The 26,056-nt window shown below is 44.2% G+C and overlaps 1 protein-coding gene across 1 annotated transcript in view; it reads right to left on the reverse strand.

Annotated features, from left to right (window-relative positions):
• Positions 1–20,108: 20,108 nt before the first annotated feature.
• LOC311239483 (armadillo-like helical domain containing protein 1) overlaps positions 20,109–26,056 on the reverse strand; it is a gene marked incomplete at both ends in the record, with an annotated part of 55,379 nt that continues 49,431 nt past the window's right edge. The window contains one exon of the mRNA XM_084327789.1: positions 20,109–20,164. Within this exon, the coding sequence (XP_084183915.1) occupies positions 20,109–20,164 (56 nt within the window). The remainder of the gene's footprint in view (positions 20,165–26,056) is intronic.

Consider the following 26,056-nt stretch of genomic DNA (forward strand, 5'->3'; position numbering starts at 1 on the left):
ACCAGTCACTACCCCGAGCTACGTGGCCAGCCGGCCGTGTGAGCAGAGTGATTAACGGTTCAGATGGGAAGGTCAGAGCGGCAGAAGTCATCGTCCAAGGGCGGAGTTATACCAGACCAGTAGCCAAGTTGATAGAGCTTCCTGCGTTCCCTGACCCCCCTGACGACGACGATAACCCACCGACTTTGTAGATCACTTCCAACCCCCCCCAGCCCATTATGGGGAAGTTGACTTGACCCTTAATATTAATCTGTGCCCCACATTTATTTACTAATTAGGTTCGGACTAATTAGGGGGCGGCTGTTCTGAAGGTCCAGATTAACACTGAAAGTCTGCGTTTATTATTTTGTATAACTTATATATTGTTTATATATATAAGATATATATCGTTACGTCTAGGGATGTCCGATATTATCGACCGACCGATATTATCGGCCGATATCGGCAGTAAAATGTGATATCGGAAAATATCGGTATCGGTTTAAAAACAAAAAAAAACAATAACAATATTTGTTATATATATATCCTGTGAAATTATTAGTTACCTGAAATTATTCAGTTTTTTGGAGGGGGAAACCCTACATATATCGGTATCGGTTGATATCGGTTGATATCGGTATCGGAAAATTAAGAGTTGGACAATATCGGAATATTGGTATCGGTAAAAAAGCCAATATCGAGCATCCCTAGTTACGTCATCTGTTTGCCTAACAGTATTCTCCATTCGCTTATGGTAGATCCCATTCTGAACGACTAGGCGCCAGAGATGCGCCCCCTAGACATGTTTTCTAGACATGTTCAGACATGTTCAGACAAGCCCAGAGCAAGCGCATTGATTCTGTACAGGTGAACAGGCTGAGCCCAATAGGGACCAGATAGAGTATATTGTGTAGACGGTGCAAGCAGCAGCAGCGGCAGCAGCATAACAGGAAAACTAGCAGAGTGAGAGTGAAAGACGTCTGGTGCAGTTGTACACAGACCGACAGCGGTGTATCGTTATAGAGAGCTAATGGCTACTTAGATACGACTATAATATTGTCGAGCCATTATTGGCACAGTATAGTGACTTGTGTAAGCAAAGTAACGTGGAGAGACTTATAGTTAAACCCAGCGCCGTTTGGATATAACTACTCATTGGAGACCGTCTGCGGGTTAGCTTCACGTACAAACGAAGCTAGCTAGCTACCATCTATGCCAATGGGCTTTTGGATTAATAGCTATTAACCCTGCCATCGGGCGCTAGGATTACAAGGACCGGTTCCGTACGAGACCCCTTCTTCCAGCGACGACAGGATTATCCGACCAGTCTACAGTTTCTCTGGAGCAGGAGCTCTAGAGAGAAACCATCGTCTCCAGCCACCATCTTGCTTTCCCTGTATCACCTCGCTCCGTCTCACTCCCTTCAGAGCTCCACCGGTCGAGTATCCGTAGTCTAGGAACTATTCGTTAGCGCTGACTTTGTTGCACTGACATTCTATTATTAAAGGATAACCGTACTAAATAATATGTATGTTGCTATGACTATTAAAATGCTTATTAACTTGGTATCCCTGTCCCCGCGCAGTCAATTGAGTGTCCGCCATTTTGTCTAACTGTACTGTCTGGCTATTAATATTCTTTAGTAGTGGTTTAATCTAAACAATCTTTAATACAGTCAGGGTTGTGTAGCCCCTTAGCTACAGTTATTGTACAGTACAATGAGATCGCTATCTGGAAGGAGGAAGGAAGGGTCATAAGTGATAGAATTTGGTCTCCTTCCAATATAGCCAGCAAGGAATAAACGTGCAGTCCAGACAGGAGAGTTCGAATTCAAACTCATGGATTTATTTGTCTCTGCGGCCCAGAGTGAATAAAAAGGTTGCTTTTCACATACAAGGATTATCAGAATACATTAACATGTCTGTTTTGTACAAAAGATCAACAAGGTTTGCATCTCAAAACCCCAACATGTACATACAATGTCATTGTTAACATCAATGAAAATAGAGAATCTACTGTAAGCCCCTTTTCATATGAGTATGCCTGGTTTCTAAGATAAGTACCTTTACATTCTATTCTAACCAACCATTGGGACCATCCAGCTTACTTACATGAAAATCAGCCAACAGCATTCTCTGGGTGGTGCGGGGAGCCACAGAGGGGTGGTCTGGGCTCCTGAACTAACACTGTTTTGCTCTTAAATACTATAATTTCCCACCAATAGTAGCACATTTTAATAATACGTTTGGTCCAATCCGGTTGGTTCTTCTGGAAGGGCGGTCCGCCCCTCCCCCTGGTTTCCTCTGTGGGGGCTGGCTGCCCCCACCTCCTCGATCTCCTGTGTGGGTCTTCCTTCAGTAAACAGAGGGGGACCGCCGATGGCCCCCGTCGGTGTGGTTCCTGTGTGGGTCTTCCTTCAGTAAACAGAGGGGGGCCGCCGATGGCCCCCGTCGGTGTGGTCCTTTGATGAGTATAGAGGAGGGCGCTTTTGATGACCCCCCTCCTTGGCTGCTCAAGTCTCCTCTGACTGAATCAACATTCCTTCGTGTACCATTGTTGACCAGATCATATAACTGTGATAACTATACCAGGATTCTTAATTCTAAATATCTATATAGATGTTTTTATTCATTTCTTTATAGAGTTGTCAATCCAATCAAAGCCAATCAAGTATCATGCTTTTTCATTTAACTTTGAACCATGTCCTTATTGATTAATGATCTTTAGTCCTGTCTTATACTTATCAGAGCCAGTTATCTGGTCTCTGCTGTCGGTGCTGACATCTGCTAACATTTGGGTGTGACTTTTCAGTTCCTTTGTTCTAGTGTTGCTGTTATCTGATGCAACTGTCAACAAGTCTAAGCTGGTCTGCCCTGTTGTTCAACTCAGCTGTCTCTGTAACACCAGTATCAGCTCCTTACTTTAGCACTGAAAATCCATTCTGCTGTTGAAAGGTACACCTGGCATAATATTATGGTTTTCTAATTATTCACACATATTAGTTATAGAATTCAAGGTCAATATTACCACATTCCTCAAGTTGGCAATTATTATTGTCATAAACTGTATATTGACTTGATTTTCTATACATACTAACCATACAACATAATAACAAAAATCATAATTTTTCAAATTTTTCTCAATTTTTCTTTTTTCTCATTTTTTTTTTCATTATTCTTTGGTACATATCATCAATGAGTTTTTGCTCTTCAAGGCTCATTAGCTAGAGGCCCACCTTTTAAACAACAACTTTTGAGCTTGTTGAAAACAATACAAAATTTCTTTTAATCTACAAATTAAATCACAAATTTAAAACCCCATTTCCTTAATCTATATGAACGTTTGTTTCCACACTCTTTTAGATGATCTGGTTGAGAGAAAACATACAGTAGTATCACAATATTCATTTTACATTCATTTTTTCTTCTACTGCTAATTATTTTCTTTCCTAATTAGTTCAACCACATTTCTGCATAATTCATCGACTGGCTCTCCCATCCATCCTCCCCCCTTTATGACACATGTAATGGTCATAACCTTACCACCTTGGTTTCCACAGCCCAGTCCGGTAGAGGAAAGCAGATCTTCAACGAAAAATTTCTTTCACTACCCATTCCTACTCTGACCGTAACCTACCTATGTGTATGCTTCTACTCATCCCCGCATTGTGTCCTAATCTATCCGCCCATTGTTTGTGCGTCCTACCAAATCTCATGTGCACAAAACAAAGCCCATCAGTATCCGACCAGTAACCTCCCTGTCCCCCACAGTCCAATCCATACATAATTCCTCAGAGACTCTTCCCCACATTTTTCAGCTCAGCCCTCAGGCCGGCTCCGCACCCCAGGCCAGGCATGCCCCCAGGTCCAGTCATCCATCCCGCCATGACAACCTGGTCGTCAGATGAGTCTTTTAGCCTGGAAATTTGTCCCAAAACCCCATCTGTTCAGTTACTACAACCTGGCCCCACCCGCATGGGGTTCTGTAAAGACGGGGGCGAATGCATACAAGAATTCTCCCACCATAATTTGGTAACTGATCACCGCTGGACTGCCGAGAAACAGGGAAGCTGAAATCCTACGTTACCGTGTTAATGTAATGTAGTCATGTGTCCCCCCGAGTTGATCTGCAATCCCCCCTCGACTGAGCTGTTGAAGAAACAAAAGCACAAAGCAAATCCCATTACACAATATGTCAACATACTTTTAAGGGAAGCCATTAATCCATATGCAAATGTGGTGGAACTACTTAGCTGTCGTCGACCTGTCCTGACGCTCTTACTCCTGCCACCAGCTCTCTCCCCTCACACCCAGACCATGAAAAGCAGTTGAGAAATAAAACAAAAGACAAATAATTAACAAAATATCCCAATAAACACATCCTTCAACCACACATTTTGCATCTCCATATGTGAAATCACCATTCACACCTAAAACAGCAAAGCAATAAAAATAACAAGCACCAAACATTAAAATTAAAGTTTTTTTTTTAAAAGAAAAGAAACACCCAAAATAAACCAAACACATCCTCCTATTACACACGTGGCAGACCACTTGTGAATGCTCCATGCATACCAAGAAAATCATTAAAGGAATAAAAACAACAAGCTTCAAACTTCACATGCACACAACCTTTTCACTCCTGATGACCCACATGCACTCGTTTCACACTCATCATCATCACACAACTGTTCCAAACATGTCCTTGTGACTTGACAGCTCCACAGGCTCCATACAAACACATTCAGTCCAGAAAAGTACAGATTAAAAAATAGACAAATAAAATGATATGATTTAAATCCAATCGCCCATCCACAGACAACAGTGGCTGTCAACTTCTAAGACATTCAAAAGAAATAAACTTGAATGAAAGCAGTGATTAAAATTAAAACACCGCTATGGCTTATACCAAAAGTGGTCAGTTGGCTCACCACAAGACCTAACATCCTGTCTAGTGTTAGGCCTAACTAGATAACAGACTCGGTCTACTATCTGTCATCCCCAGCCTCAATCATTCACTAAAAAGAAAAAACATAGACAATAACAGACCACACACATCATTCACAGTCACTCAGATCATTTCAACCACCATCTCCCCCCAACATATATTACACATCTCATAAACAAATACTCTCAACCCGTTAATCAACCACAGACAAGACACTTGGACAAGACACTGGTTAGTTGTTCCCTTCCTGCCTCACACTCAGCTTTCCCTGCTCTCAACCTGAGGCTAATCCAATATACTTCACTTAGACTCCTACCCTCACTTCCAAGATGGACTGGAATCCATCTTTAATTCAAACCTATCCATGCATTCCAGTGCACAGGCAGTTTCAAATTATTCCCTCACCAAATAGTCACCATTCAAAAGTCATAAACCAATTTAATGATTATTTTATTGATTTTTATCGCTCGCCCTCCAGCTGTTTCCTGAATTAGCCCCCTGTCTCATCCTCCTGTCACCTCCTTTCGCCCTCATGATGCCTTTGATCCTGTATTGAGCCCTTACAACCACGTCCTGTGCCCCTGTCGTAAAAATAGCTGTCATCTGTTATCACACTCTGACCCTATCTTCACCAGCTGCGACCTCTCTCCTGGCGCATCTAATCTGACCAGGCCTGCTCCGTCATCCTGTCATAAAACAGCCACTGTAAACAACAGCTGCCCCGCTTGACCCCCCTTGGGCATATAACGTTATCAACTTCCTGCTGTAAAGATATTCTAGGTCCCTCTCGTGAGTGTAACAGCGATCATAAACAACAGGTTTTAGCATCCCCCGTGGATTCCCGCGACCTGTCTCAAAGCATTCCTACCCCCCTGGGCAATATAACCCCCTCAACTTCTGTCTCTCTGCCCACTGGTACCTGGTGCAAGCCCTTACACCCCCATTGTCCCCTGGCATATGCAAGCCCTCCTGTAATAAAACCCCATTCTGCACTGCCCTCTGCGGTTCTCTGCATACCGCCTCCATCCAGCATAAAACCCTTTTGTGATCTATGCATACAGTCTCCCCTGAGCATAAAGGCTTATGACACAAAGACCCTATCTCCCCACTCCTTGAATATAGGCCCCCTGTAAATCATTAAAAAGTTAATCAAAACATCTCCCCAGAGGCAAGCCGCCCCCTAGGTTTGAATAAAACACACATTCCTACTGCTCCCAGGGGAAGGTTAATCACCCTCCCCCAGAGGTTAATTAGCACCTATTTGCAATTTCACCTAGTCACAGACAGTGTCCTAATTACAGATAACTATGGAATAAATACAATCACTTCAACTACTGTAAACATAATCATAACCATTAAAAAACAGCCTATACACAAGTCCCCATCATTAAATTATCCTGATGTGACTCAAGGACTTGCAATCAATCTTAATATAAAACAACAGCCTATGTAAACCAATGGCATTAAAGATTTCACAATCTAAAACAAACATAAACACCATATCAATTCCCTACACATGTACACAACCTAAACAGTTTCCCCGTGATCTAAAGACTTGCAGCAACTATCAACTCAACAGTGTGACTCTAATTAAGTTAACAATGCTATTAAAAATTCTAACAAAAAGCACACAAGCATAAACAGACTGCACATCATAAATATAAGCATCACACATGTGGTTAGACATCCTTAGTGGTTAGTTCCCCCATGCTTAGACTCAAAAAACTGTAAACCGGATGTTCTGGGAACGTTAACTCGGTACATAGGTGACATATGATTCTAATGTAGATGTATCCATTAAATACAATGCAAGCAATATGTCATTTCCAGTGTAGAGCAGTTCACCAAATTCAGCCCATTGCTACTCCCAAACTACTGTCTATCTGTATATCATGTATGTCATAAATGTTATGATGAATTGAAAACGGAGGGACCCTGTCTCTGGTCTGCATCCCCTTAACAATTGTATGTATTTAGCTGTACCGTTTTTAATCAATCAATCACTCAATCCCCCCTTGGTTAAAAATATACCCTTGTGCCTAATATGTTCCTATCCATTCATTACTGATCCACTCACTGCATTGTGCGCAGTCTAAGTAAACCGTGACCTCCTCCCATAATCTAACCATCATACATTTCACATCCCTTCCCCTTATTACACAAACATACAATATCAATATACAAATACAAACATTTTAACACAATGCCAAATATTTCCTCACCCGTTATTCATCCTCAGAGCGAATGAAAATGAAAAAACAGCGATCCGCGTTGTAACGCGCATGCGCAGAAGCGCAAAAACGCACAGCAACCGATGTACACCGCGACAACGTACAACTATTATCACAAAACACTCCGTTTCATCCTAATACAATGCCACGACATCCACGCGTCCTCTAATACTTCCTAACCATCATTTTCAAAACTCTAATCATAACACATGTCGCCCGCAAACTCACAAAACAGTCGCACGCAAGCTAACAGCCTAGCCAGCCTGATGCTCCCCTTCCTAGGCCCCACAATATGACGTCATCAACCTGCGACTGCTTCTCCATAACAACATTGTTGTACACTTATTACCGCATTAAATATAACCATTAATACGGCCACAATCACACCAACAAACCACTCGATTCGCTTCTTAACAACAATTTCTCCCACAGTGTTTCGTCAAATCTCTCACCTCGCCGCCTTAACGTCCCTAGATTTACCGCGGCTCTTCCACAGAGCTAAGCTAGTTAGCCCCAACTCCCAATATGACTCTCCAGTGCTTGCACATTGTATCTACCGCATGTTACATTACTTCTTTCAATAGTTTCGCCGCACTCATCTTCACCGCGCTTAAGAGCCTTAGTACACAACACATGCAACGAACATTTACATTATAAACAGTATACTGAAACGACCTGTTGTTAAGCGCTATTGTCCCCGTTTGCCACGACGAACGTGTCGAAATAGAATGCCGAAGCTAAACACGTTCTAATCGGATCTGCTGCGGCTTCTGCTTTCTGTAATCAACCGTCTCACGAGTTGACAAGCAAACCCCACATCCTCCTAACCAACCCTAATGTCGGATCGATTATAGTTAGATCGGCTGACCTTCCAGAAAAAATCCCCTCCCCGTTAACATTTTCGAGGTGACCGGCTATCTGAGTAATATTTTAAACAGCCTACGCGTTATGCTCCGAACTAGCCCCTCCACCTATTTCACCATACCACGTTTATAATCTCACGACCCGTGACGACCACTATCATATCAGCGCCCTCTACATATCCACCTGAATCCGCAGATCTGTTTCAGCGTTGGCTTTAGAACCTGTAAATTCCATCTGCATCGCCTGCCGACGTTTAAAATCTGTTCCCTGCCACTCGAGAGGCGCCAACGAACGGAAGTTCTGCGTCTGCACAGCAAGTCGTACACTCAGTCCACTCGCTGCTCAGATTCACGAAAAAAATAACCATCACAAATTTACGCTCACCGGAAAGACACGGCCTGTCTTGCATCCCGTGCGTATTCCTATCGTACTTCCCAAACGCAAAGACGAATGTGGCCTCGATCAGAGCCACACGCCAACACGCAGTACAACACCATCAGCTACCGAGTGACCGGCCGGGACTTCCCCGCTTTAACTGACATTCCTGCCCTATATGATCTGCGATCGCCACGCATACCCTGCCTACCACAGTCTCTCCCTCCCCGACGGCTGCTCCGTCCTGGTGAGAATCTCATGAGGCAATCTCTGTTCCCTGTACTCTATACTCTGTAACTCTGTCTCATTGGACTCTACAACTGTCTCAATGTACTCTATACTCTACACACTCATCATACTTTTTACCCATAATCTTTTCTTTAAGATCCACGTTCTACCGCTCCTCGCTGTGTCCCCTCAAGTATTTTACCTAAACTATCCTAAGTGCTTTGGATCCCCGTAAGCTATTACTTTCAACAAAAATAAAAAAAAGTACTATCCCCCTGTCCGCAAGGGCCTGGCACCAAATACGCTGCCCGTACTTATTGCCATAAACCTCAAGCGAACAGGCCGGAAACGGCCTCCTGTGTCTAAATAACCACACAATACATCAAAAGCACATGATTGTATATTCACTGCACAACAAGCGCGATCCCTTTACCGTTGGACAGTCTAACCTAATCACCACTCCACCATTCCTGTACGCAAAGGCTATATTCACCCCGGGCCCCAACTAGTGGCTTACACAACCAGCCTCCATCCTTCCCCTGGTCCTCCATCCAGACAGCAAAACCCTGCACTGCAAACCCCTTAATGAAACGCATCAACCCCCGGCTCTTTTCCTGGATGTCCCCAACATGCAAGCAGGGCCGTGGCTCTGAGCAGCCAGCCACACAACCCTCACTGCACATCTTCAGGGGGGGCACAACAGGGCGGGTCAGACAGGCACCATTTCTGTCGTATAATCCTATCAATATCTAAGGTTATTGTACAGTACAATGAGATCGCTATCTGGAAGGAGGAAGGAAGGGTCATAAGTGATAGAATTTGGTCTCCTCATCTGACTTCCAATATAGCCAGCAAGGAATAAACGTACAGTCCAGACAGGAGAGTTCGAATTCAAACTCATGGATTTATTTGTCTCTGCGGCCCAGAGTGAATAAAAAGGTTGCTTTTCACATACAAGGATTATCAGAATACATTAACATGTCTGTTTTGTACAAAAGATCAACAAGGTTTGCATCTCAAAACCCCAACATGTACATACAATGTCATTGTTAACATCAATGAAAATAGAGAATCTACTGTAAGCCCCTTTTCATATGAGTAAGCCTGGTTTCTAAGATAAGTACCTTTACATTCTATTCTAACCAACCATTGGGACCATCCAGCTTACTTACATGAAAATCAGCCAACAGCATTCTCTGGGTGGTGCGGGGAGCCACAGACCTGGGGGTGGTCTGGGCTCCTGAACTAACACTGTTTTGCTCTTAAATACTATAATTTCCCACCAATAGTAGCACATTTTAATAATACGTTTGGTCCAATCCGGTTGGTTCTTCTGGAAGGGCGGTCCGCCCCTCCCCCTGGTTTCCTCTGTGGGGGATGGCTGCCCCCACCTCCTCGATCTCCTGTGTGGGTCTTCCTTCAGTAAACAGAGGGGGACCGCCGATGGCCCCCGTCGGTGTGGTTCCTGTGTGGGTCTTCCTTCAGTAAACAGAGGGGACCCCCGTCGGTGTGGTCTTTTGATGAGTATAGAGGAGGGCGCTTTTGATGACCCCCCTCCTTGGCTGCTCAAGTCTCCTCTGACTGAATCAACATTCCTTCGTGTACCATTGTTGACCAGATCATATAACTGTGATAACTATACCAGGATTCTTAATTCTAAATATCTATATAGATGTTTTTATTAATTTCTTTATAGAGTTGTCAATCCAATCAAAGCCAATCAAGTATCATGCTTTTTCATTTAACTTTGAACCATGTCCTTATTGATTAATGATCTTTAGTCCTGTCTTATACTTATCAGAGCCAGTTATCTGGTCTCTGCTGTCGGTGCTGACATCTGCTAACATTTGGGTGTGACTTTTCAGTTCCTTTGTTCTAGTGTTGCTGTTATCTGATGCAACTGTCAACAAGTCTAAGCAGGTCTGCCCTGTTGTTCAACTTAGCTGTCTCTGTAACACCAGTATCAGCTCCTTACTTTAGCACTGAAAATCCATTCTGCTGTTGAAAGGTACACCTGGCATAATATTATGGTTTTCTAATTATTCACACATATTAGTTATAGAATTCAAGGTCAATATTACCACACCAGCTTGTGAGAATTCGTTGTAGCCAGCCAGCTAACGTTAATGCCATTTAGAATTTATTAACATAGCTACAACAACACAGTAACGTTAATATAATTACATGCATCATTGTTTACAATGAACGGTGGGGCTAATCGAAAGGACTGGATACGGACATGTTAAACAGCAATCAATTAATTTAATACAACAAGGTAGTTCGAGCTGCACTTTCGTGCCTATGTTCTTGACTTATTGTTATGTTTCTTCTTGACTTGTTTAAAGAAGACGTGTCCGGCCCATGGGGACATTAACGTGTGTTGTCGGGCCTTACAAATAAATTTGATTTGATTTGATTTGACCGCACCACAGCCACAGTGATATGCGGCTTTGACGAGCTCTCTCTCCTGCCGATTAAATTCAGCAGCTCTTCCTCGACCTCGAGTGCCTGTAGCTGCCTGCATTTGCACAACGGCGTCCATCCCTGCTGCTAGCTAACGTTAAAACTAACCTAAAGTTAGTTGTTCACCAACAATCTACAGACACCAACAAACATTTTGCGAGCATCTGAAGGCTTGGGGCTGCATTTTTCGTCATTTATAAATGACAGAATTACAGCGATATTTGTTGCCGTTCGAATGCCACATCAATCCGTCCCTTGGTTCTCGAGTTACATGCCGATATGTCAGGCGTGCAACTTTTTACGCGGGCACATCAGATTATCACCCCGGACTCCCGAGGCTCCAGAAGTCAATCATCCGCCGATTGCGAAAATGATTGGTCAGCGTTGTAACTTGTAGCAAACAATGAGTGTAGCTTTCCAGTGATATCTTTCCTGTGCGAATCAGGGATCTAGGTGAAAATTGACAATCGAAGACGACAGAAGTGATACAAATTCCGAATGAATTTACTTGGATGAGAAAATGGAGAGATAGAGAGCTTTTTTCTTGGCACACGGTTTACCCGGATGCCTCTAGAAGACTCATTTCTGAACGGATTTTTATAAAATTTTGACCTGTAGCCTACTACATAAGACTTCAGGCTATGGATTTGCGGTGTTTTCCACCTTATACAAAAAAATATATATATATATTATTTTGGAATATTGCAACTGCTACACAAAAACGTGAGTACACAAGTTCAAATTCAACTCAAGTTCAGCCCTATGTTACTCATTAGCACTAAAAGTGATTTGTCTTTATTGTGTAAGAAACTTAAGAATGTTATCTTTTGAAAGAGACCAGGCTTATGCATGTGCTATAAGCATAAAGTATAAAGATAAGCTTTGCAAAAAAAGTATGCAGTCCTCAAGTTCAAGTAACTTTTAAGAGGTTAAATTAAGAGGTTAAAACAATAAGGCATCTTTGAGTAAACTTTGAGTAGAGATTCAAGATTCAAGAGGTTTATTTATCACATACATACACAAGACATAGTGAAATGAAGGTAGCCATGCCCGCTTTGATTGTGCAAAGTATCATTAAGTATCTCGAGGCTGGGGCCAGCATGTCCTCTTTTTGGAAATCAAATATGGTCACCCTAATCTATCTAGGGAACCTAGCTACATCAGGGATACAATGTTGCATAGGCTGCGCGTGGATGTTGCAGAAGTGTTACGACGGAGACAGGTAGGTTCCAGTTGTGGAGTAATAAGTAGAGGCAGAGAAGGTTGTTTACTCGTTAACGGTCGTTCTCTTTATTGTAGAACAGTACACCTAGAGTAATAGCAACAGATAGTACACTGACGCAGGGCGTCTAGGAGAGAAGATAATAATGATAACAATAATGACAACAACGTCCAGTTTCTGCAGTACCGCCGTGTACTCTGCAGGAGAATGTGAAGATCCGACAACTGGAAGTAGAAAGACAGGGGTTTAAGTACGACCACATTCCTGACATACCAAGCGTTCCAACGTGACAACCAATCAGGAGACCCAAACAATAAGTGACAAGTGACAGGGAGATAAGTGACAGAGAAGCCCAGTGACAGGTGTCAGAATGATGGGTGGTTCTCAGGCGTGCCAGAGAACCCAAGCGTTACACAGAAGCATAAAGGCAGAGTGTTGCGTTGTGGATGTTGTGTTGCAGTTGCGTTGCAGTTGCTGTAGCATGTAGAGCCCTTCACGCTCATGATGACTGCCTCTAGCTGGTAGGGCCCAACCCAACGTAATGTAAAGGCGTGAAATTACGTTGTTGGCTTTGTGATTACACTACCTTGGTTGCAAAATGAGGTACGCAATCTGAGGTGACCTGCCATGCATTACCTGCCAGGTGAATTTTTGCATGGCAAGTCACCTGCAAATGGAGTCATGAGTCAGATTGCGTAGCTCCGTTTGAGGAAAAGACATAATGCAAACAGTGCTGGGATTATAAACATTGCACTCTACAAACAATCCACTGATCGTTTTGGCGCAACCAAGGAAGTGTAATAACAAAGCCAACAATTTCATTTAATTTACTTAGGTATGGATTTTTAGGCGGATTTTCAGAAAATAGGGCTTAACAGGTTAAGACAACCTCTAGTTGTTGGATTCTTTGGTAATCAGCCAGTATCACCTCGTCACCTGTGGTTCCGTGAAGTTTTCTGCGTTGTGTTTATCTCTTTCTTATTGTACTGACTGATTCCCTCTCTCCTACCGTGTGGATCCATTCGTCTCAAAAACAATTAACGAGACACAGGAAGCAGGATACTTGGTGTTGACGTATAAACATCTCATAAACATACTCTGCACAAGATGGAAAAACTGTTCTGAAAGGTCCTCGAAAAATATTTCGAATTCATTATCTCTACCGTCTCTTCTGCTATTAGTCCAATGGTGGTTGAGGCCTCGTCGTTAGCCAAAACCTTCCTTCCTTGTTAGCCGGAGCTAGCCTCCTCGAGGCCTAGGAGGGGGGGGGGGAGGCCCCTCCCACCACCCTCTAGTTAGTGCTCGGTCTCTCTGTCCACGTCTCAGCCTCGTGTCATATTCTGGTTAGTCTTCTGAAGAACTCACAGCTTACCGTCTTCAAGTCTCGCGATGTCGAACTCTCTCTCTCTCTCTCTCTCTCTCTCTCTCTCTCTCTCTCTCTCTCTCTCTCTCTCTCTCTGTCTCTCTCTCTCTCTCTCTCTCTCTCTCTCTCTCTCTCTCTCTCTCTCTCTCTCTCTCTCTCGTGACTGTTACTATGGCAACGGCACTTTTGACCCAAATCGAACTATGGTTCAAAATGTCCCACCCTATCTCATCACCATAACAACGGCTTCTCAAGCACCTCAGCCGATGACCCTGCTGCTCTGAAACACACACTCTGGCTCTTGTCCTCCTCCTCTGAGATCTACGAGTAGATGCTGTCATCTGCAGATATTTATTATATACACATTGAAAAACAGGGCCATTCTATCAACGCGTTGGTGAATCCGGGGGTAATTGTTGTCGGCTTTCTCTTATGACCTTCCAAGGAGGTTGTCGTAAGAGAAATCTTTAGACAATGTTGGTGAATGAGGTCCATTGACTAGGGATTGACTGCCATCAGCATTGTGGAGATGGTGACACTCCAGAGAGAGCTCACAGCTGCTGTAGGTGGAGAAATGGCCAACAGAATATTGGCCATTTCTCTACCGGACAAGCTTAACACCTTCTATACCTGGTTTAAGGTCAAAAACCTTCCTCCCACCCGCTACAGCCCGCCATGCCCGCCCCCGCCATAGTCATCACTGAGGTGGAGAGATCCTGCGCATGAACATCGGGAAAGCAGCCGGTCCAGATGGAATTCCAGGCCAAGTGCTCTGGGCATGCGCAGCAGAGCTAGCAGGCGTGTTCACCCATATGTTCAACCTCTCCCTCACCACATGTACCAGCCTGCTTCAAATCCTTCACCATCATCTAAGAAGGGTGCCTAAGAAGAAAAAGGTCACTTATTTGAATGACTGGCGCCCTCACACCCATAGTGAGCAAGAGCCTTGAGAGGATTGTAAAGAAGACGGTCCTCAAGGAGATACTACCCACCCTAGACCCCCACCAATTAGGCTACCGGCAAAACAGATCCACAGACAATGAAATAGACACTGCCCTCCACAACGCCTTCATGCACCTGGACAAATCCAACACCTATGTGAGTAGATAGACTTCAGCTCAGCTTTCAACACCATAGGCCCCTCCATACTAGACACCAAACTCAGAGACCTGTGCAGCTGGATCCTGGACTTCCTGTCGGATCGGCAACAGGTGGTGAGGATGGGTCTCCACCTCAGGAGACAAAGAACATTTGGCATGGGGCCACACATCCTGAGGGCCTTCCACAGAGGCACCACAGAGAGCATACTGACGGGATGCACCATTGCATGGTTTGGAAACACAAACCAGAACTACCCACCATAGACAGTATATTCACTGAGTGGTGCGTCAGCAAGGCACACAGGATCCTGAAAGACACCAGCCACCCTAACCACAAACAGTTTGAGCTCATGCCATCTGGCAGACCGTACCGAAGCCTCAGGTCCACATCCAAAAGAACACTGAAAAGCTACTTCCACCAGGCAAACAGAATACCGATGGATAGACTATGAATTATCACATGAGCATACACACAAAAGCACCATATGTAACTTACACTACACACAAGCATACTTATTACATGCACATACTGCTGCTATTTATACTGTAGAATAATTTCTTTTTAATTTATTTATCCGCTGTTTTATTTTTTTACTTGTATTGTATAGTTTGTATAGATAGAATATATGTTGTATATTATGTTTACAAATCTACTATGGTTGAGGAGCCGGGAAAAACTAAAACAATTTCTGAATGTATGTACATTTAAAAAAGCTGTGGCAATAAAATAATCAGAATCTGAATCAGAATCTGAAATAGCCACAACAAAAAGAAAAATGGCCTTAGTTTTGATAATGGCCCGCCTTCTTCAAATTGCAATACAAATTATGTGAGATTTTACAGGGGAGTAACCTTCACTTGACTGGATACATAATTTTGAGGGGACAGGGGTCCAGACAGACACAGAGAGAGAGAGAGAGAGAGAGAGAGAGAGAGAGAGAGAGAGAGAGAGAGAGAGAGAGAGAGAGAGAGAGAGAGAGAGAGAGAGAGAGAGAGAGAGAGAGAGAGAGAGAGAGAGAAGGAGAGAGACAGACAGACAGACAGACAGACAGACAGAGAATCAAACCAAGACAGAGAGAGAGAGAGACAGAGACAGACAGAGACAGACAGAGAGAGAACAAGGCACCGTACAACGGGGTAGTAGATAATGGGTCTCATTCCCCAACATTTTCCAAAGAGTTCTCTTGGAAGACTTATCTTGGAACCGACTGAGACAGAATCAATGACAAGTTCACCCTGAGTCCCCAACGTGCTGGTAATATGTCTTAAGTGGCTCAAACGGTCGCACCTGTGATATGATCTGATATCTGCTTGGGGAATGGCATTATGTCTTAAACTCGAACGCGCGTCCCCGTTCAGGTCATTTGCATACAAAACAATGGCCTCCAGAGCTCCTTATAAGGCAAAGTAATGACGCAGCTGTGTGGAAATGGATGCGGAAGTGCCTTGCGATTCTTGCGCGACCCATCGAAATGAGATTAGATTAATGTATTGTCATCATATATAGTACAGCTTGTGGACGTGGTACACCTGCCGCAGCGCGCGCATGCACACACACACACGCACACACACACACACACACACACACACACACACACACACACACACACACACACACACACACACACACACACACACACACACACACACACACACACACACACACACACACACACACACACACACACACACACACACGCAGTATACTGTAGCCTATTGCGTAATGAATGAACGCAGTATAGGCTTATTATTCCATTAATGCCTATGGCGTAATGAATGAACGCAGTATAGGCTTATTATTCCATTAATGCCTACAGCGTAATGAATGAATGCAGTATAGGCTTATTATTCCATTAATGACTTGTTGCATTAGGATTTAGTAGATACTATATGCTCTGCCCTATGTACAGTATAGGTACAGTCTGTACTTATACTGTACGTAGGGCAGAGGCAGAGCATATAGTATAGCTAAATCCTAATGAAACAAGTAACTAGAATATATTAAGCCTATACTGTTCATTAGACACGTAGGCCATACTGGCGCACACAAGCCTTGTTATGGAATATTAATGCAGTCTATTTCCATGCGATTAGCTTTAGTTCTTATTTATTTATTTATCCACTGTCATTTCAGTGTTGGTGTATAGGCTATATAGTGTATTTCAATATAAGTTTAATTGATTAATGATATATTCGAAGGAATGCAGGTTTATAGCTATATCAAACAAAGGTATGTCCCATTGTATACCAATCAATGGGATATATTGCATGTTGACCTGCATTCTTTCAAATGTATATAATTAATCATTAAAACAGATGTGTAACAAATAAGAAATACAAATTCCACAGAAGGCATTCAATAATTATTATTTTCAATTATTTCACAATAATTGCATAATTGTATTTGAATATCTGAGTAATTAAAGTAATTATACATTTGTCCAAAATAGCTGGTTCAGATATGGTTAATCCAGCTGCCCTGTGATCAGATGAATCCATATTATTTATTTTTCCGACATCAAATGCGTAATTTCTTATCGTACAAATATTGTCATATTTATTTTAATTATGATTAAGTAATTAATTCCAAGGAGGCCTGTAGCGTTAACATGAAGGAATCACTATGAGAACACAGCCTGTCAAGTTAATAACATTTTCAATTAGTCAATCAATCATAAGAGTGCTCCTCAGCACTCTTAAATCTGCTCTCAGCCACGCTCAAATCTGATCTCAGGAAAATTTGGGGAATCGCGCTACCAGCCCTAATATGTCTTAAATGGGCAGAAATCTGCCTAAGAGGACATTTTTGGTCGTAAATTCGTTCGGGAATGAGACCCATTGAATCCTTAAGTTACAGCTCCATGAAATGTAGATGAAGAAATAGTAATACCAGGTCTTGTAGGGACTGCTTCCTTATCATTTCATTGAGCTGTAATTAACATGACAAGGATTCAACATCCCCGATCACTGGTGGCCGTTTAGAGTTTTTGGATGTGTGTGTGAGATTATGTGCAAAATAAATGTGTTTTTGTGTGAAGTGACCCTTTAATGGAGAGTCTCAGTACCACGTGGTCTGTAAATCCGTTTGGGAATGAGACCCATTCCATCTGTGTGGATACAACACAGTGAGGGCCCCCAGCACTCTGACCCCCCGGGCGTTCATCAAACCACAGCTCCGTACTGTAAAGTATTATTATTATTATTATTATTATTATTATTATTATTATTATTATTATTATTATTATTATTATTATTATTATTATTATTATTATTATTATTATTATTATTATTATTATTATTATTATTATTATTATTATTATTATTATTATTATTATTATTATTATTATTATTATTATTATTATTATTATTATTATTATTATTATTATTATTATTATTATTATTATTATTATTATTATTATTATTATTATTATTATTATTATTATTATTATTATTATTATTATTATTATTATTATTAACATTATTATTATTAACATTATTATTATTATTATTATTATTATTATTATTATTATTATTATTATTATTATTATTATTATTATTATTATTATTATTATTATTATTATTATTATTATTATTATTATTATTATTATTATTATTATTATTATTATTATTATTATTATTATTATTATTATTACCAACACCACAGTCATATCCTGATCCCCCCCCCCCCCATTCACAAGCTATTCAGCAGGATTAGTCACTAATGCACTGAGGTTGCTAACGGGAAAGAGAACAGTTGGAGACAACCGAGTTAGATGGAGTGGGGTTGAGAGAGAGAGTGAGTGAGAGCGAGATGGATAGATAGAGAGGTACTGTAGACAAGACAGGCACAGTGTGCGTGTGTGTGTGTGCGTGTGTGTGTGTGTTTGTGTGTGTGTGTTTGTGGGCTTGTGTGTATGTTTGTGCATTTATGTGTGTATGTGTGTATGTGTGCATGGCTTGGTGTGTTTGTGTGTGTGTGTGTCTGTGTGTGTGTGTGTTTGTGTGTGTGTGTGCGTGTGTGTATGTGTGCATGCATGTGTGTGAGTGTGTGTGTGTGTGTGTGTGTGTGTGTAGGTGTGTGTGTAGGTGTGTGTAGGTGTGTGTGTGTGTGTGTGTGTTTGTGGGCTTGTGTGTATGTTTGTGCATTTATGTGTGTATGTGTGCATGGCTTGGTGTGTTTGTGTGTGTGTGTGTTTGTGTGTGTGTGTGTGTGTGAGTGTGTATGTGTGCATGCATGTGTGTGAGTGTGTGTGTGTGTGTGTGTGTGTGTGTGTGTGCAGGTGTGTGTGTGTGTGTGTGTGTGTGTGTGTGTGTGTGTGTGTGTGTGTGTGTGTGTGTGTGTGTGTGTGTGTGTGTGTGTGTGTGTGTGTGTGTGTGTGTGTGTGTGTGTGTGTGTGTGTGTGTGTGTGTGTGTGTGTGTGTGTGTGTGTGTCTATGGTTCAGTAGCTGCAGTGTTTTACACCAGGGTCTAAGGAGAGGAAAGGATCATTAACCCGCACACAAAGTGGTTGGACACAGTAAGAGAGAGAGAGAGCGAGGGCAGAAGAGGAGGATGAATTTGAGAGAGAAAGAGAGAGCGAGAGAGAGAGAGCCAGAGAGACGGGTTAGGAAGTGTGGGGAGAGAGAGAGAGGAGTGGGAGCGTGCAAGAGAGAGAGACAGCGAGAGAGAAAGAGAGAGACAGCGAGAGAGAGCGAGAGAGAGACAGCGAGAGAAAGAGAGAGCCAGCGAGAGAGACAGCGAGAGAGAGCCAGAGAGAGAGAGAGCCAGAGAGACGGGTGAGGAAGTGTGGGGAGAGAGAGGAGTGGGAGCGTGCAAGAGAGAGAGACAGCGAGAGAACGAGAGACAGAGAGAGAGAGACAGAGAGAGAGAGAGAGAGAGAGAGAGACAGAGAGACACAGAGAGAGATTTGATTTTTTAAACACGTTTATTCACCAATAACTAATCATATCAATACATATATCTCACAATCAACAAGAACAAAACATCACAGACTCTACAGCATCAAAAACTAAGCAAAAATAGAAAGCACTGGCAAGGCAACCACACAATATTTATACAGCATTCTTCCGCTTACAAAATAAAAAGTCCTTTTCATCACGTATGAGCCAGCTGGACAGAGATTCAGGAGACAAGGGTGAAGTCAATCCACCCAATCCAGTCCAGCCTCCAAGGGGCTATGGCTCCAGAATGATGACACAACCATGGCTTTTATACTATGTGGGTTCCAAATTTAGCGAGCCACTGGTTAATAATGGATGATCCGACAGGCTTGGCATATAAGGTAGTCTAAGGATGAATCTTATGAATTTCACATTAGGTCACACAGGTCATCAGGTCAAAGTATTTCTGGGTGCATGGCCTGGGTGCCTGGCTTGGCTTCGTCACCAGACCCTACATCCACATTCCAAAGTGGGGGAGACAATTATCATGATTTGACCAGAGGAGCTTAGATAGAAGAGCTTAGAAGATATTAGATATTAATGAAATATCTTACACCAGCAATGGCCCTGTCAAGCCGGTCAACTCCACCTCAAGACCCAGCTGAGGGAAAGGATCCCTCCTATCGGGCACCCCAGTCCCCAAAGCGCAGTCCTGCAACATATCCATCTCCTCGCGCACAAGTCTCCTCAGCGCAAACACACCAGTCGTGCGCGAAGGCAGGCGGGCGGGCGACCAGCGCTTCACTTTCGCTCCCATGTTAATGGACGTAGCTGTGCCCACCGGCCGCAAGCGGGTGCGCGACTCGTGGGCTGGAAGCGATCGTTTCCACTTTGGTTTGATTCAGAGGCGTGCGCCACGTGTATTTTCACAGAAATACACTCAATATCTGCATTATTACCACACATATTGATGTTGTTCAACCAGCTAATGTGTCTGTATCTTTCCCAATACAAATAAACCATATTACTATACTTTTTCAGGAGTACAGTCACACTGATCATCATTCTAAAATGAATTCTAACATTCCAATTAATTATATAATAACTGGTTATACATGCAAAATGGACAATAGAACACTGGAACTGTAAATCTTAAAAAAAAATATTCAAACGGGGACTGACTTCACAATAGACTAGGCATTTACAGCTGTTCCAATTTAAATGTGCCTTACTCTGTGCACTTTCGCCCGCTCTGAAGTCAGACTCGGTGTGCCCGGCCACGCGCGCTGTTCTCGCACGGAACCCGCAAGTGCCTGCATGCACGACTGGTGTGTTTGCGCTGTCACAGTCTCAGCTGAGCACAGTCTCTGTTGTAGGCCAGGGCTGCAGTTGCCCCGAAAGTCCAACCTGACCCCCTGGATCAAAAAGTCCTCCAAGAGCCAAAACAGTGACGTTGTCGGCTCCATCCTGCACCATTTAAAAAGAGTCCAGGCTCCAAACAGTGCCCCATAAAAAGGTGACAATAAATTAACGTTCACATTTTCAAAAAAACAGTCAGTTAAAAACAAAGATGCATCTAATCCCAACCCACGTAGTGTGGATAATTTAAAATCACTCATCAAAAAGACACAAGAAACAATAACAATAATAAGGAACAGGAGATACATTACAATGACTCTATTTCAGTACTCAGTAGCTCCATATACATTTTCTGTACTCTTTTCCTTAGCCTGTAGACCTCTGTGGAAGTGTAGCTCCCCTCTTTTATCTGGGCTTTAACAGAACACATCCCTTATCTGCAAAATAAACTCCAATTTCGACATTTTGTTTTTGGTCTGCCTCAGAAATGTCGGTATATGTCTTACACTATAGTGCTGGTCCTGCCATGAATTAAACCCCTGGGATTTAGTGTGAGACTGACTACTGACACCACAGTCTCCAACTTCTGGGAGAGATCTGGGCAGCTTTCAGTTCAGACAAATACAATGTCCCTTCTGTATGCTCCCTCTCCTCGCACCATAAAATACCTAGACATAAACATGGAGGCTAACACTGAGGGCCGTTCAGGTCTGAATCAATCCAGGCAGACGGTTGGTCTTCTCTTATCTCCCTTCATTACTCACCCTTCGATTGAGGCTACAACAGAAGAAAGTACACAGCGAGCATTGAGTCCAGACGGACCGACGACACTTCTCAACACAACATGAATCGCCAAACCATTCATCCCTCCGCAAAATCCAAATTGTGACATAGAAAGACTTCAAAGACGCCTTCAGGGTGTGTTTATAGGCATTTTAAGCAAGTCAATAAGCACTTCTTAGTGTGCTTATATATACAAAGTGGTGAGCAAGCCCTTGTATTTCTTTAAAGGGGAACTATCTTATAAATGGCCTTTTTCAGTGTTTAGCATTTTTTCCTAGCTATGTGGACTTATATTAATATTCTAGCGACCCTGGGATTTGGGTCGGGTTGTTCCGTTCAGCTGTCACACAACACTCCGCCATCCCGGTGCTGGCGGACGCGCCAGCCACGGGTTGACAGAGTTGAGAGTGCACGGTCTGACCTGGGGAAGGTATAAGAGGGTGTGGCACCTAGGGTGCGCTCGCTTGAGCCATGGGAATGTATATGAGATGAGTCGCTCGTGTACTGCAGCCTGTACCCTTGTTGAATAAACCAAAGACTGAGAAATACATTTGCCTTGAGAGTCGCCTTATAACGTTGGAAAGCACGAACGTGATGATCTCTAATTCTCATATTTGCGCATTCTTCCAATTCTCCTCTCACAATATTCACCCTCACTGAACAGAGGCATCTGAAAATGTGCTGATTTGTGATGTCAGAGAGACACCGCTGCATGTTAATGTCCCAGATGCTTCGAAGGCCACACAGTGGTTTAGGAGCCCAGCCTCAAAACAGCTCGAGATCTTGAGGTAGAAAAATGCGGTTTTTGAGGACTTGATTAGAAATACAAAACAATGAATTTAAAAAAAATTTAAATTACATAAACTCACAGGAATTGTGTAAAAGTGCCCAAATAGTGAAAGAAATAGTAAAATAGTTCCCCTTTAAAAAAAAAGAAATTTCATCCACTTTTTCTCCTCCTGTTTTTCTGTTTTTCTCCCATCCCAATTTAGTCGTTATGCCAATTCCCCCCCTCCCCTTCCTGGTCGTTGCTCACATGTGCCCCCCACTGGTCGGTCTAGGGAGCCCTGAAGTCTATCAGATCCTTCCTCCGAGACATAGGAGACAGCCAGCAGCATCTTTTCACCTGCCAGCGCGTACTCTCATTGGTGAGGTGTAATGTGTGGGAGGTCACACTACCCTCACCATCTCCCTCCCTTCGCTGTCGAGGCGCCCTGACCGACCTGTAGGAGTCGCTGTTTACAACAACCAGAATACCACCCCACCGGCTTCCCTCCCGCTGACTCTGCCAATTGAGCCAGTATGACGGCCGGCCAAGCCGGAGACAATGCTGACAGCCGGACCTGCACTATATCCTCTCTGCCCCACCTCTCTTGGGGTGCTTGTGACCATCTTTTACGGCAACCAGCCATTATGGGGTGTTTGTGATAAATCTTTTACGGCAACCAGCCTTTATGGGGTGTTTGTGATGAATATTTTACGGCAACCAGCCTTTATGGGGTGTTTGTGATCATCTTTTACGGCAACCAGCCATTATGGGGTGTTTGTGATACATCTTTTACGGCAACCAGCCTTTATGGGGTGTTTGTGATAATCTTTTACGGCAACCAGCCTTTATGGGGTGTTTGTGATCATCTTTTATGGCAACCAGCCATTATGGGGTGTTTGTGATAATCTTTTACGGCAACCAGCCATTATGGGGTGTTTGTGATCATCTTTTACGGCAACCAGCCATTATGGGGTGTTTGTGATAATCTTTTACGGCAACCAGCCATTATGGGGTGTTTGTGATAATCTTTTACGGCAACCCGCCTTTATGGGGTGTTTGTGATAATTTTTACGGCAGCGCAACCATTATTTAGTATAATACAGTCGGAACGTTGTTTAGAGCATTCTGGTTAGAGAGGAGTAACTGATCTGATATTGTCATAATCACAGCACGGACCTACTTCACTCCCCCTCCTTTTCCCCTCACGCACCTGAACTCTCGCCAGGCTCGCTGGGCGCTGTTCTTCGCTAGGTTTAACTTCACCCTGACCTACCGGCCTGGTTCCAAGAACACCAAGCCAGACGCCCTCTCCTGGCAGTTCGTCCCTGAGGAGGGGTCCACACACCCCGACACCATCCTTTCCACCTCCTGTCTGGTGGCCACCGCCACCTGGGAGATCCAGTCCGTCGTCAGGGAGGCACAGCGTGCCCAGCCGGACCCAGGTAACGGTCCACCTAACCGGCTTTTTGTCCCTGACCTCGTCCGCTCCCAGGTGCTCGAGTGGGTTCACGCTTCCCGGTTCGCGTGCCACCCGGGGATCGACCGGACACTATCTCTGCTGAAGAAGCACTTATGGTGGGTCACCATGAGAGAGGACACCCGCGCTTTCGTCCTGGCGTGCACCGCCCACAATTCCCTCTCTTCGGCGGCCACAGGTCAGTCCCCCTTTGAGTCATCTTTGCGCTACCAACCCCCGCTGTTCCCTGCCCAGGAAGAGGAGATCGCCGTACCGTCGGTGCAGGACCATCTCCGTCGCTGCAGGACGATCTGGGAGGGGACGAGGGCTGCGCTGCTCCGGACGTCGGACCAGAACCGGCGCTTCGCCGACCGCCACCGGACCCCGGCTCCCGCCTATGTACCAGGTCAGATGGTATGGCTCTCGTCTCGGGACCTGCCTCTCAAATCCGTCTCACGAAAGCTAACCCCCCGTTTCGTGGGGCCCTACAAGATCCTGTCCCTCATTAATCCCTCTGTTGTCAAGCTCCAGCTCCCCCCCATATGCGCATTCACCCTTCCTTCCATGTCTCCCAGCTCAAACCGGTGGTCTCCAGTCCCCTGTCTCCCCCTGCTCCAGAGCCCCCTCCTCCGCTGGTGATAGACGACCACCCGGCCTACGTGGTCCGGGAGTTGCTGAACGTGCGGTGACGCCAATACCTGGTCGACTGGGAGGGCTACGGCCCGGAGGAGCGGAGCTGCATCTCCCGGCCAATGATCCTGGACCCAACTCTCGTCCGGGACTTTCATCGGGCTCACCCTGACAAGCCTGGGCCGCCGGGAGGCGCCCGTTGAGGGGGGGGTCCTGTCATAATCACAGCACGGGCCTACTTCACTCCCCCTCCTTTTCCCCTCATGTCCTCCACACGCTCCTCTTCATCCCCCTCTCTATCCACTGCGCACTCCTCATCATCCTCTCTTTCTTCAGTCACCCCTTCCTTCACCCTCATTCACCCAGCTGTATTCCATCCCCCTAATTCACACACGGGCAAACACCCCACTCTCCCCAGCTGCACCCTATCCTCCCCTGATGAGGGGACTATATCTGCACCTCGACGCTGACCAGAAGCGGTCGTGGTATTAATTACCACTGCCCAGGTACGACGTCTCTGCCACAAGCTCTACTGCTAGATACCCTCCGTGTATTGGCTCACTCTAACCTGTTTCTCTCCTGTGCCCCAAAGGACCGCCGTCCCTGTCTGGACGTCACCTGTTCCCGAAGAGGAACATCTATTCTCCCGCTGCCACCCAGCAGCTCCAGCGTCCCTGTCTGGACGTCACCTGTTCCCGAAGAGGAACATCTATTCTCCCGCTGCCACCCAGCAGCTCCAGCGTCCCTGTCTGGACGTCACCTATTCCCGAAGAGGAACACCTATTCACCCGCTGCCACCCAGCAGCTCCCCCGACAAGCACCAGGACCGCTTGCTCGCTCACTGCCGCCGTGGCAGCCACAGGACAGAACATTAACCATGTTCTATTTCCCCCCAATTCATGTGTTGCTCGATTTCCATTAAACACCCTTGAAACCGCTCCTTTCTCTTCTCGTGTATTCAGAAATTGGGCTGTGCTCCAGACTCCAGTTCTCACAGATATACTCTGTACCGCATTAGGATTAAATGCTAGTTAATCACGCTGTCTGGATGCAAGTAGCAAGCCAACTTAGCAAGGCAGAATGAAATAAATACAGGAATTGACCTCCCTTTCTTTTCCTAGATGAAAAAACATCGGCTAATCTAATAATTTATTGAAACTGGAAACTTCTTTTTGCTTGGTCAAAGGGGGGTAGCCAACTTTCAAGACACCTGCCAGGTAAAGCCTACCCGCCGTTTTCTTAACTAATGGAAGAATAACATTTGTGATACATATGATGGATTGAAGAACAAGCCCCTGTTCTCTAATTGTCTTTAGTGTGAGGGCTGGCCCAGTACTGCACGCTTCCAGGTACCAATTACCATCACGCACCTGAAAGGAGTTTCCAATCAGCTCGAAGGGAGCCCT

Source organism: Notolepis coatsorum, assembly GCF_963971535.1.
Source record: "Notolepis coatsorum genome assembly, chromosome: 13".
NCBI classification, from domain to species: domain Eukaryota; kingdom Metazoa; phylum Chordata; class Actinopteri; order Aulopiformes; family Paralepididae; genus Notolepis; species Notolepis coatsorum.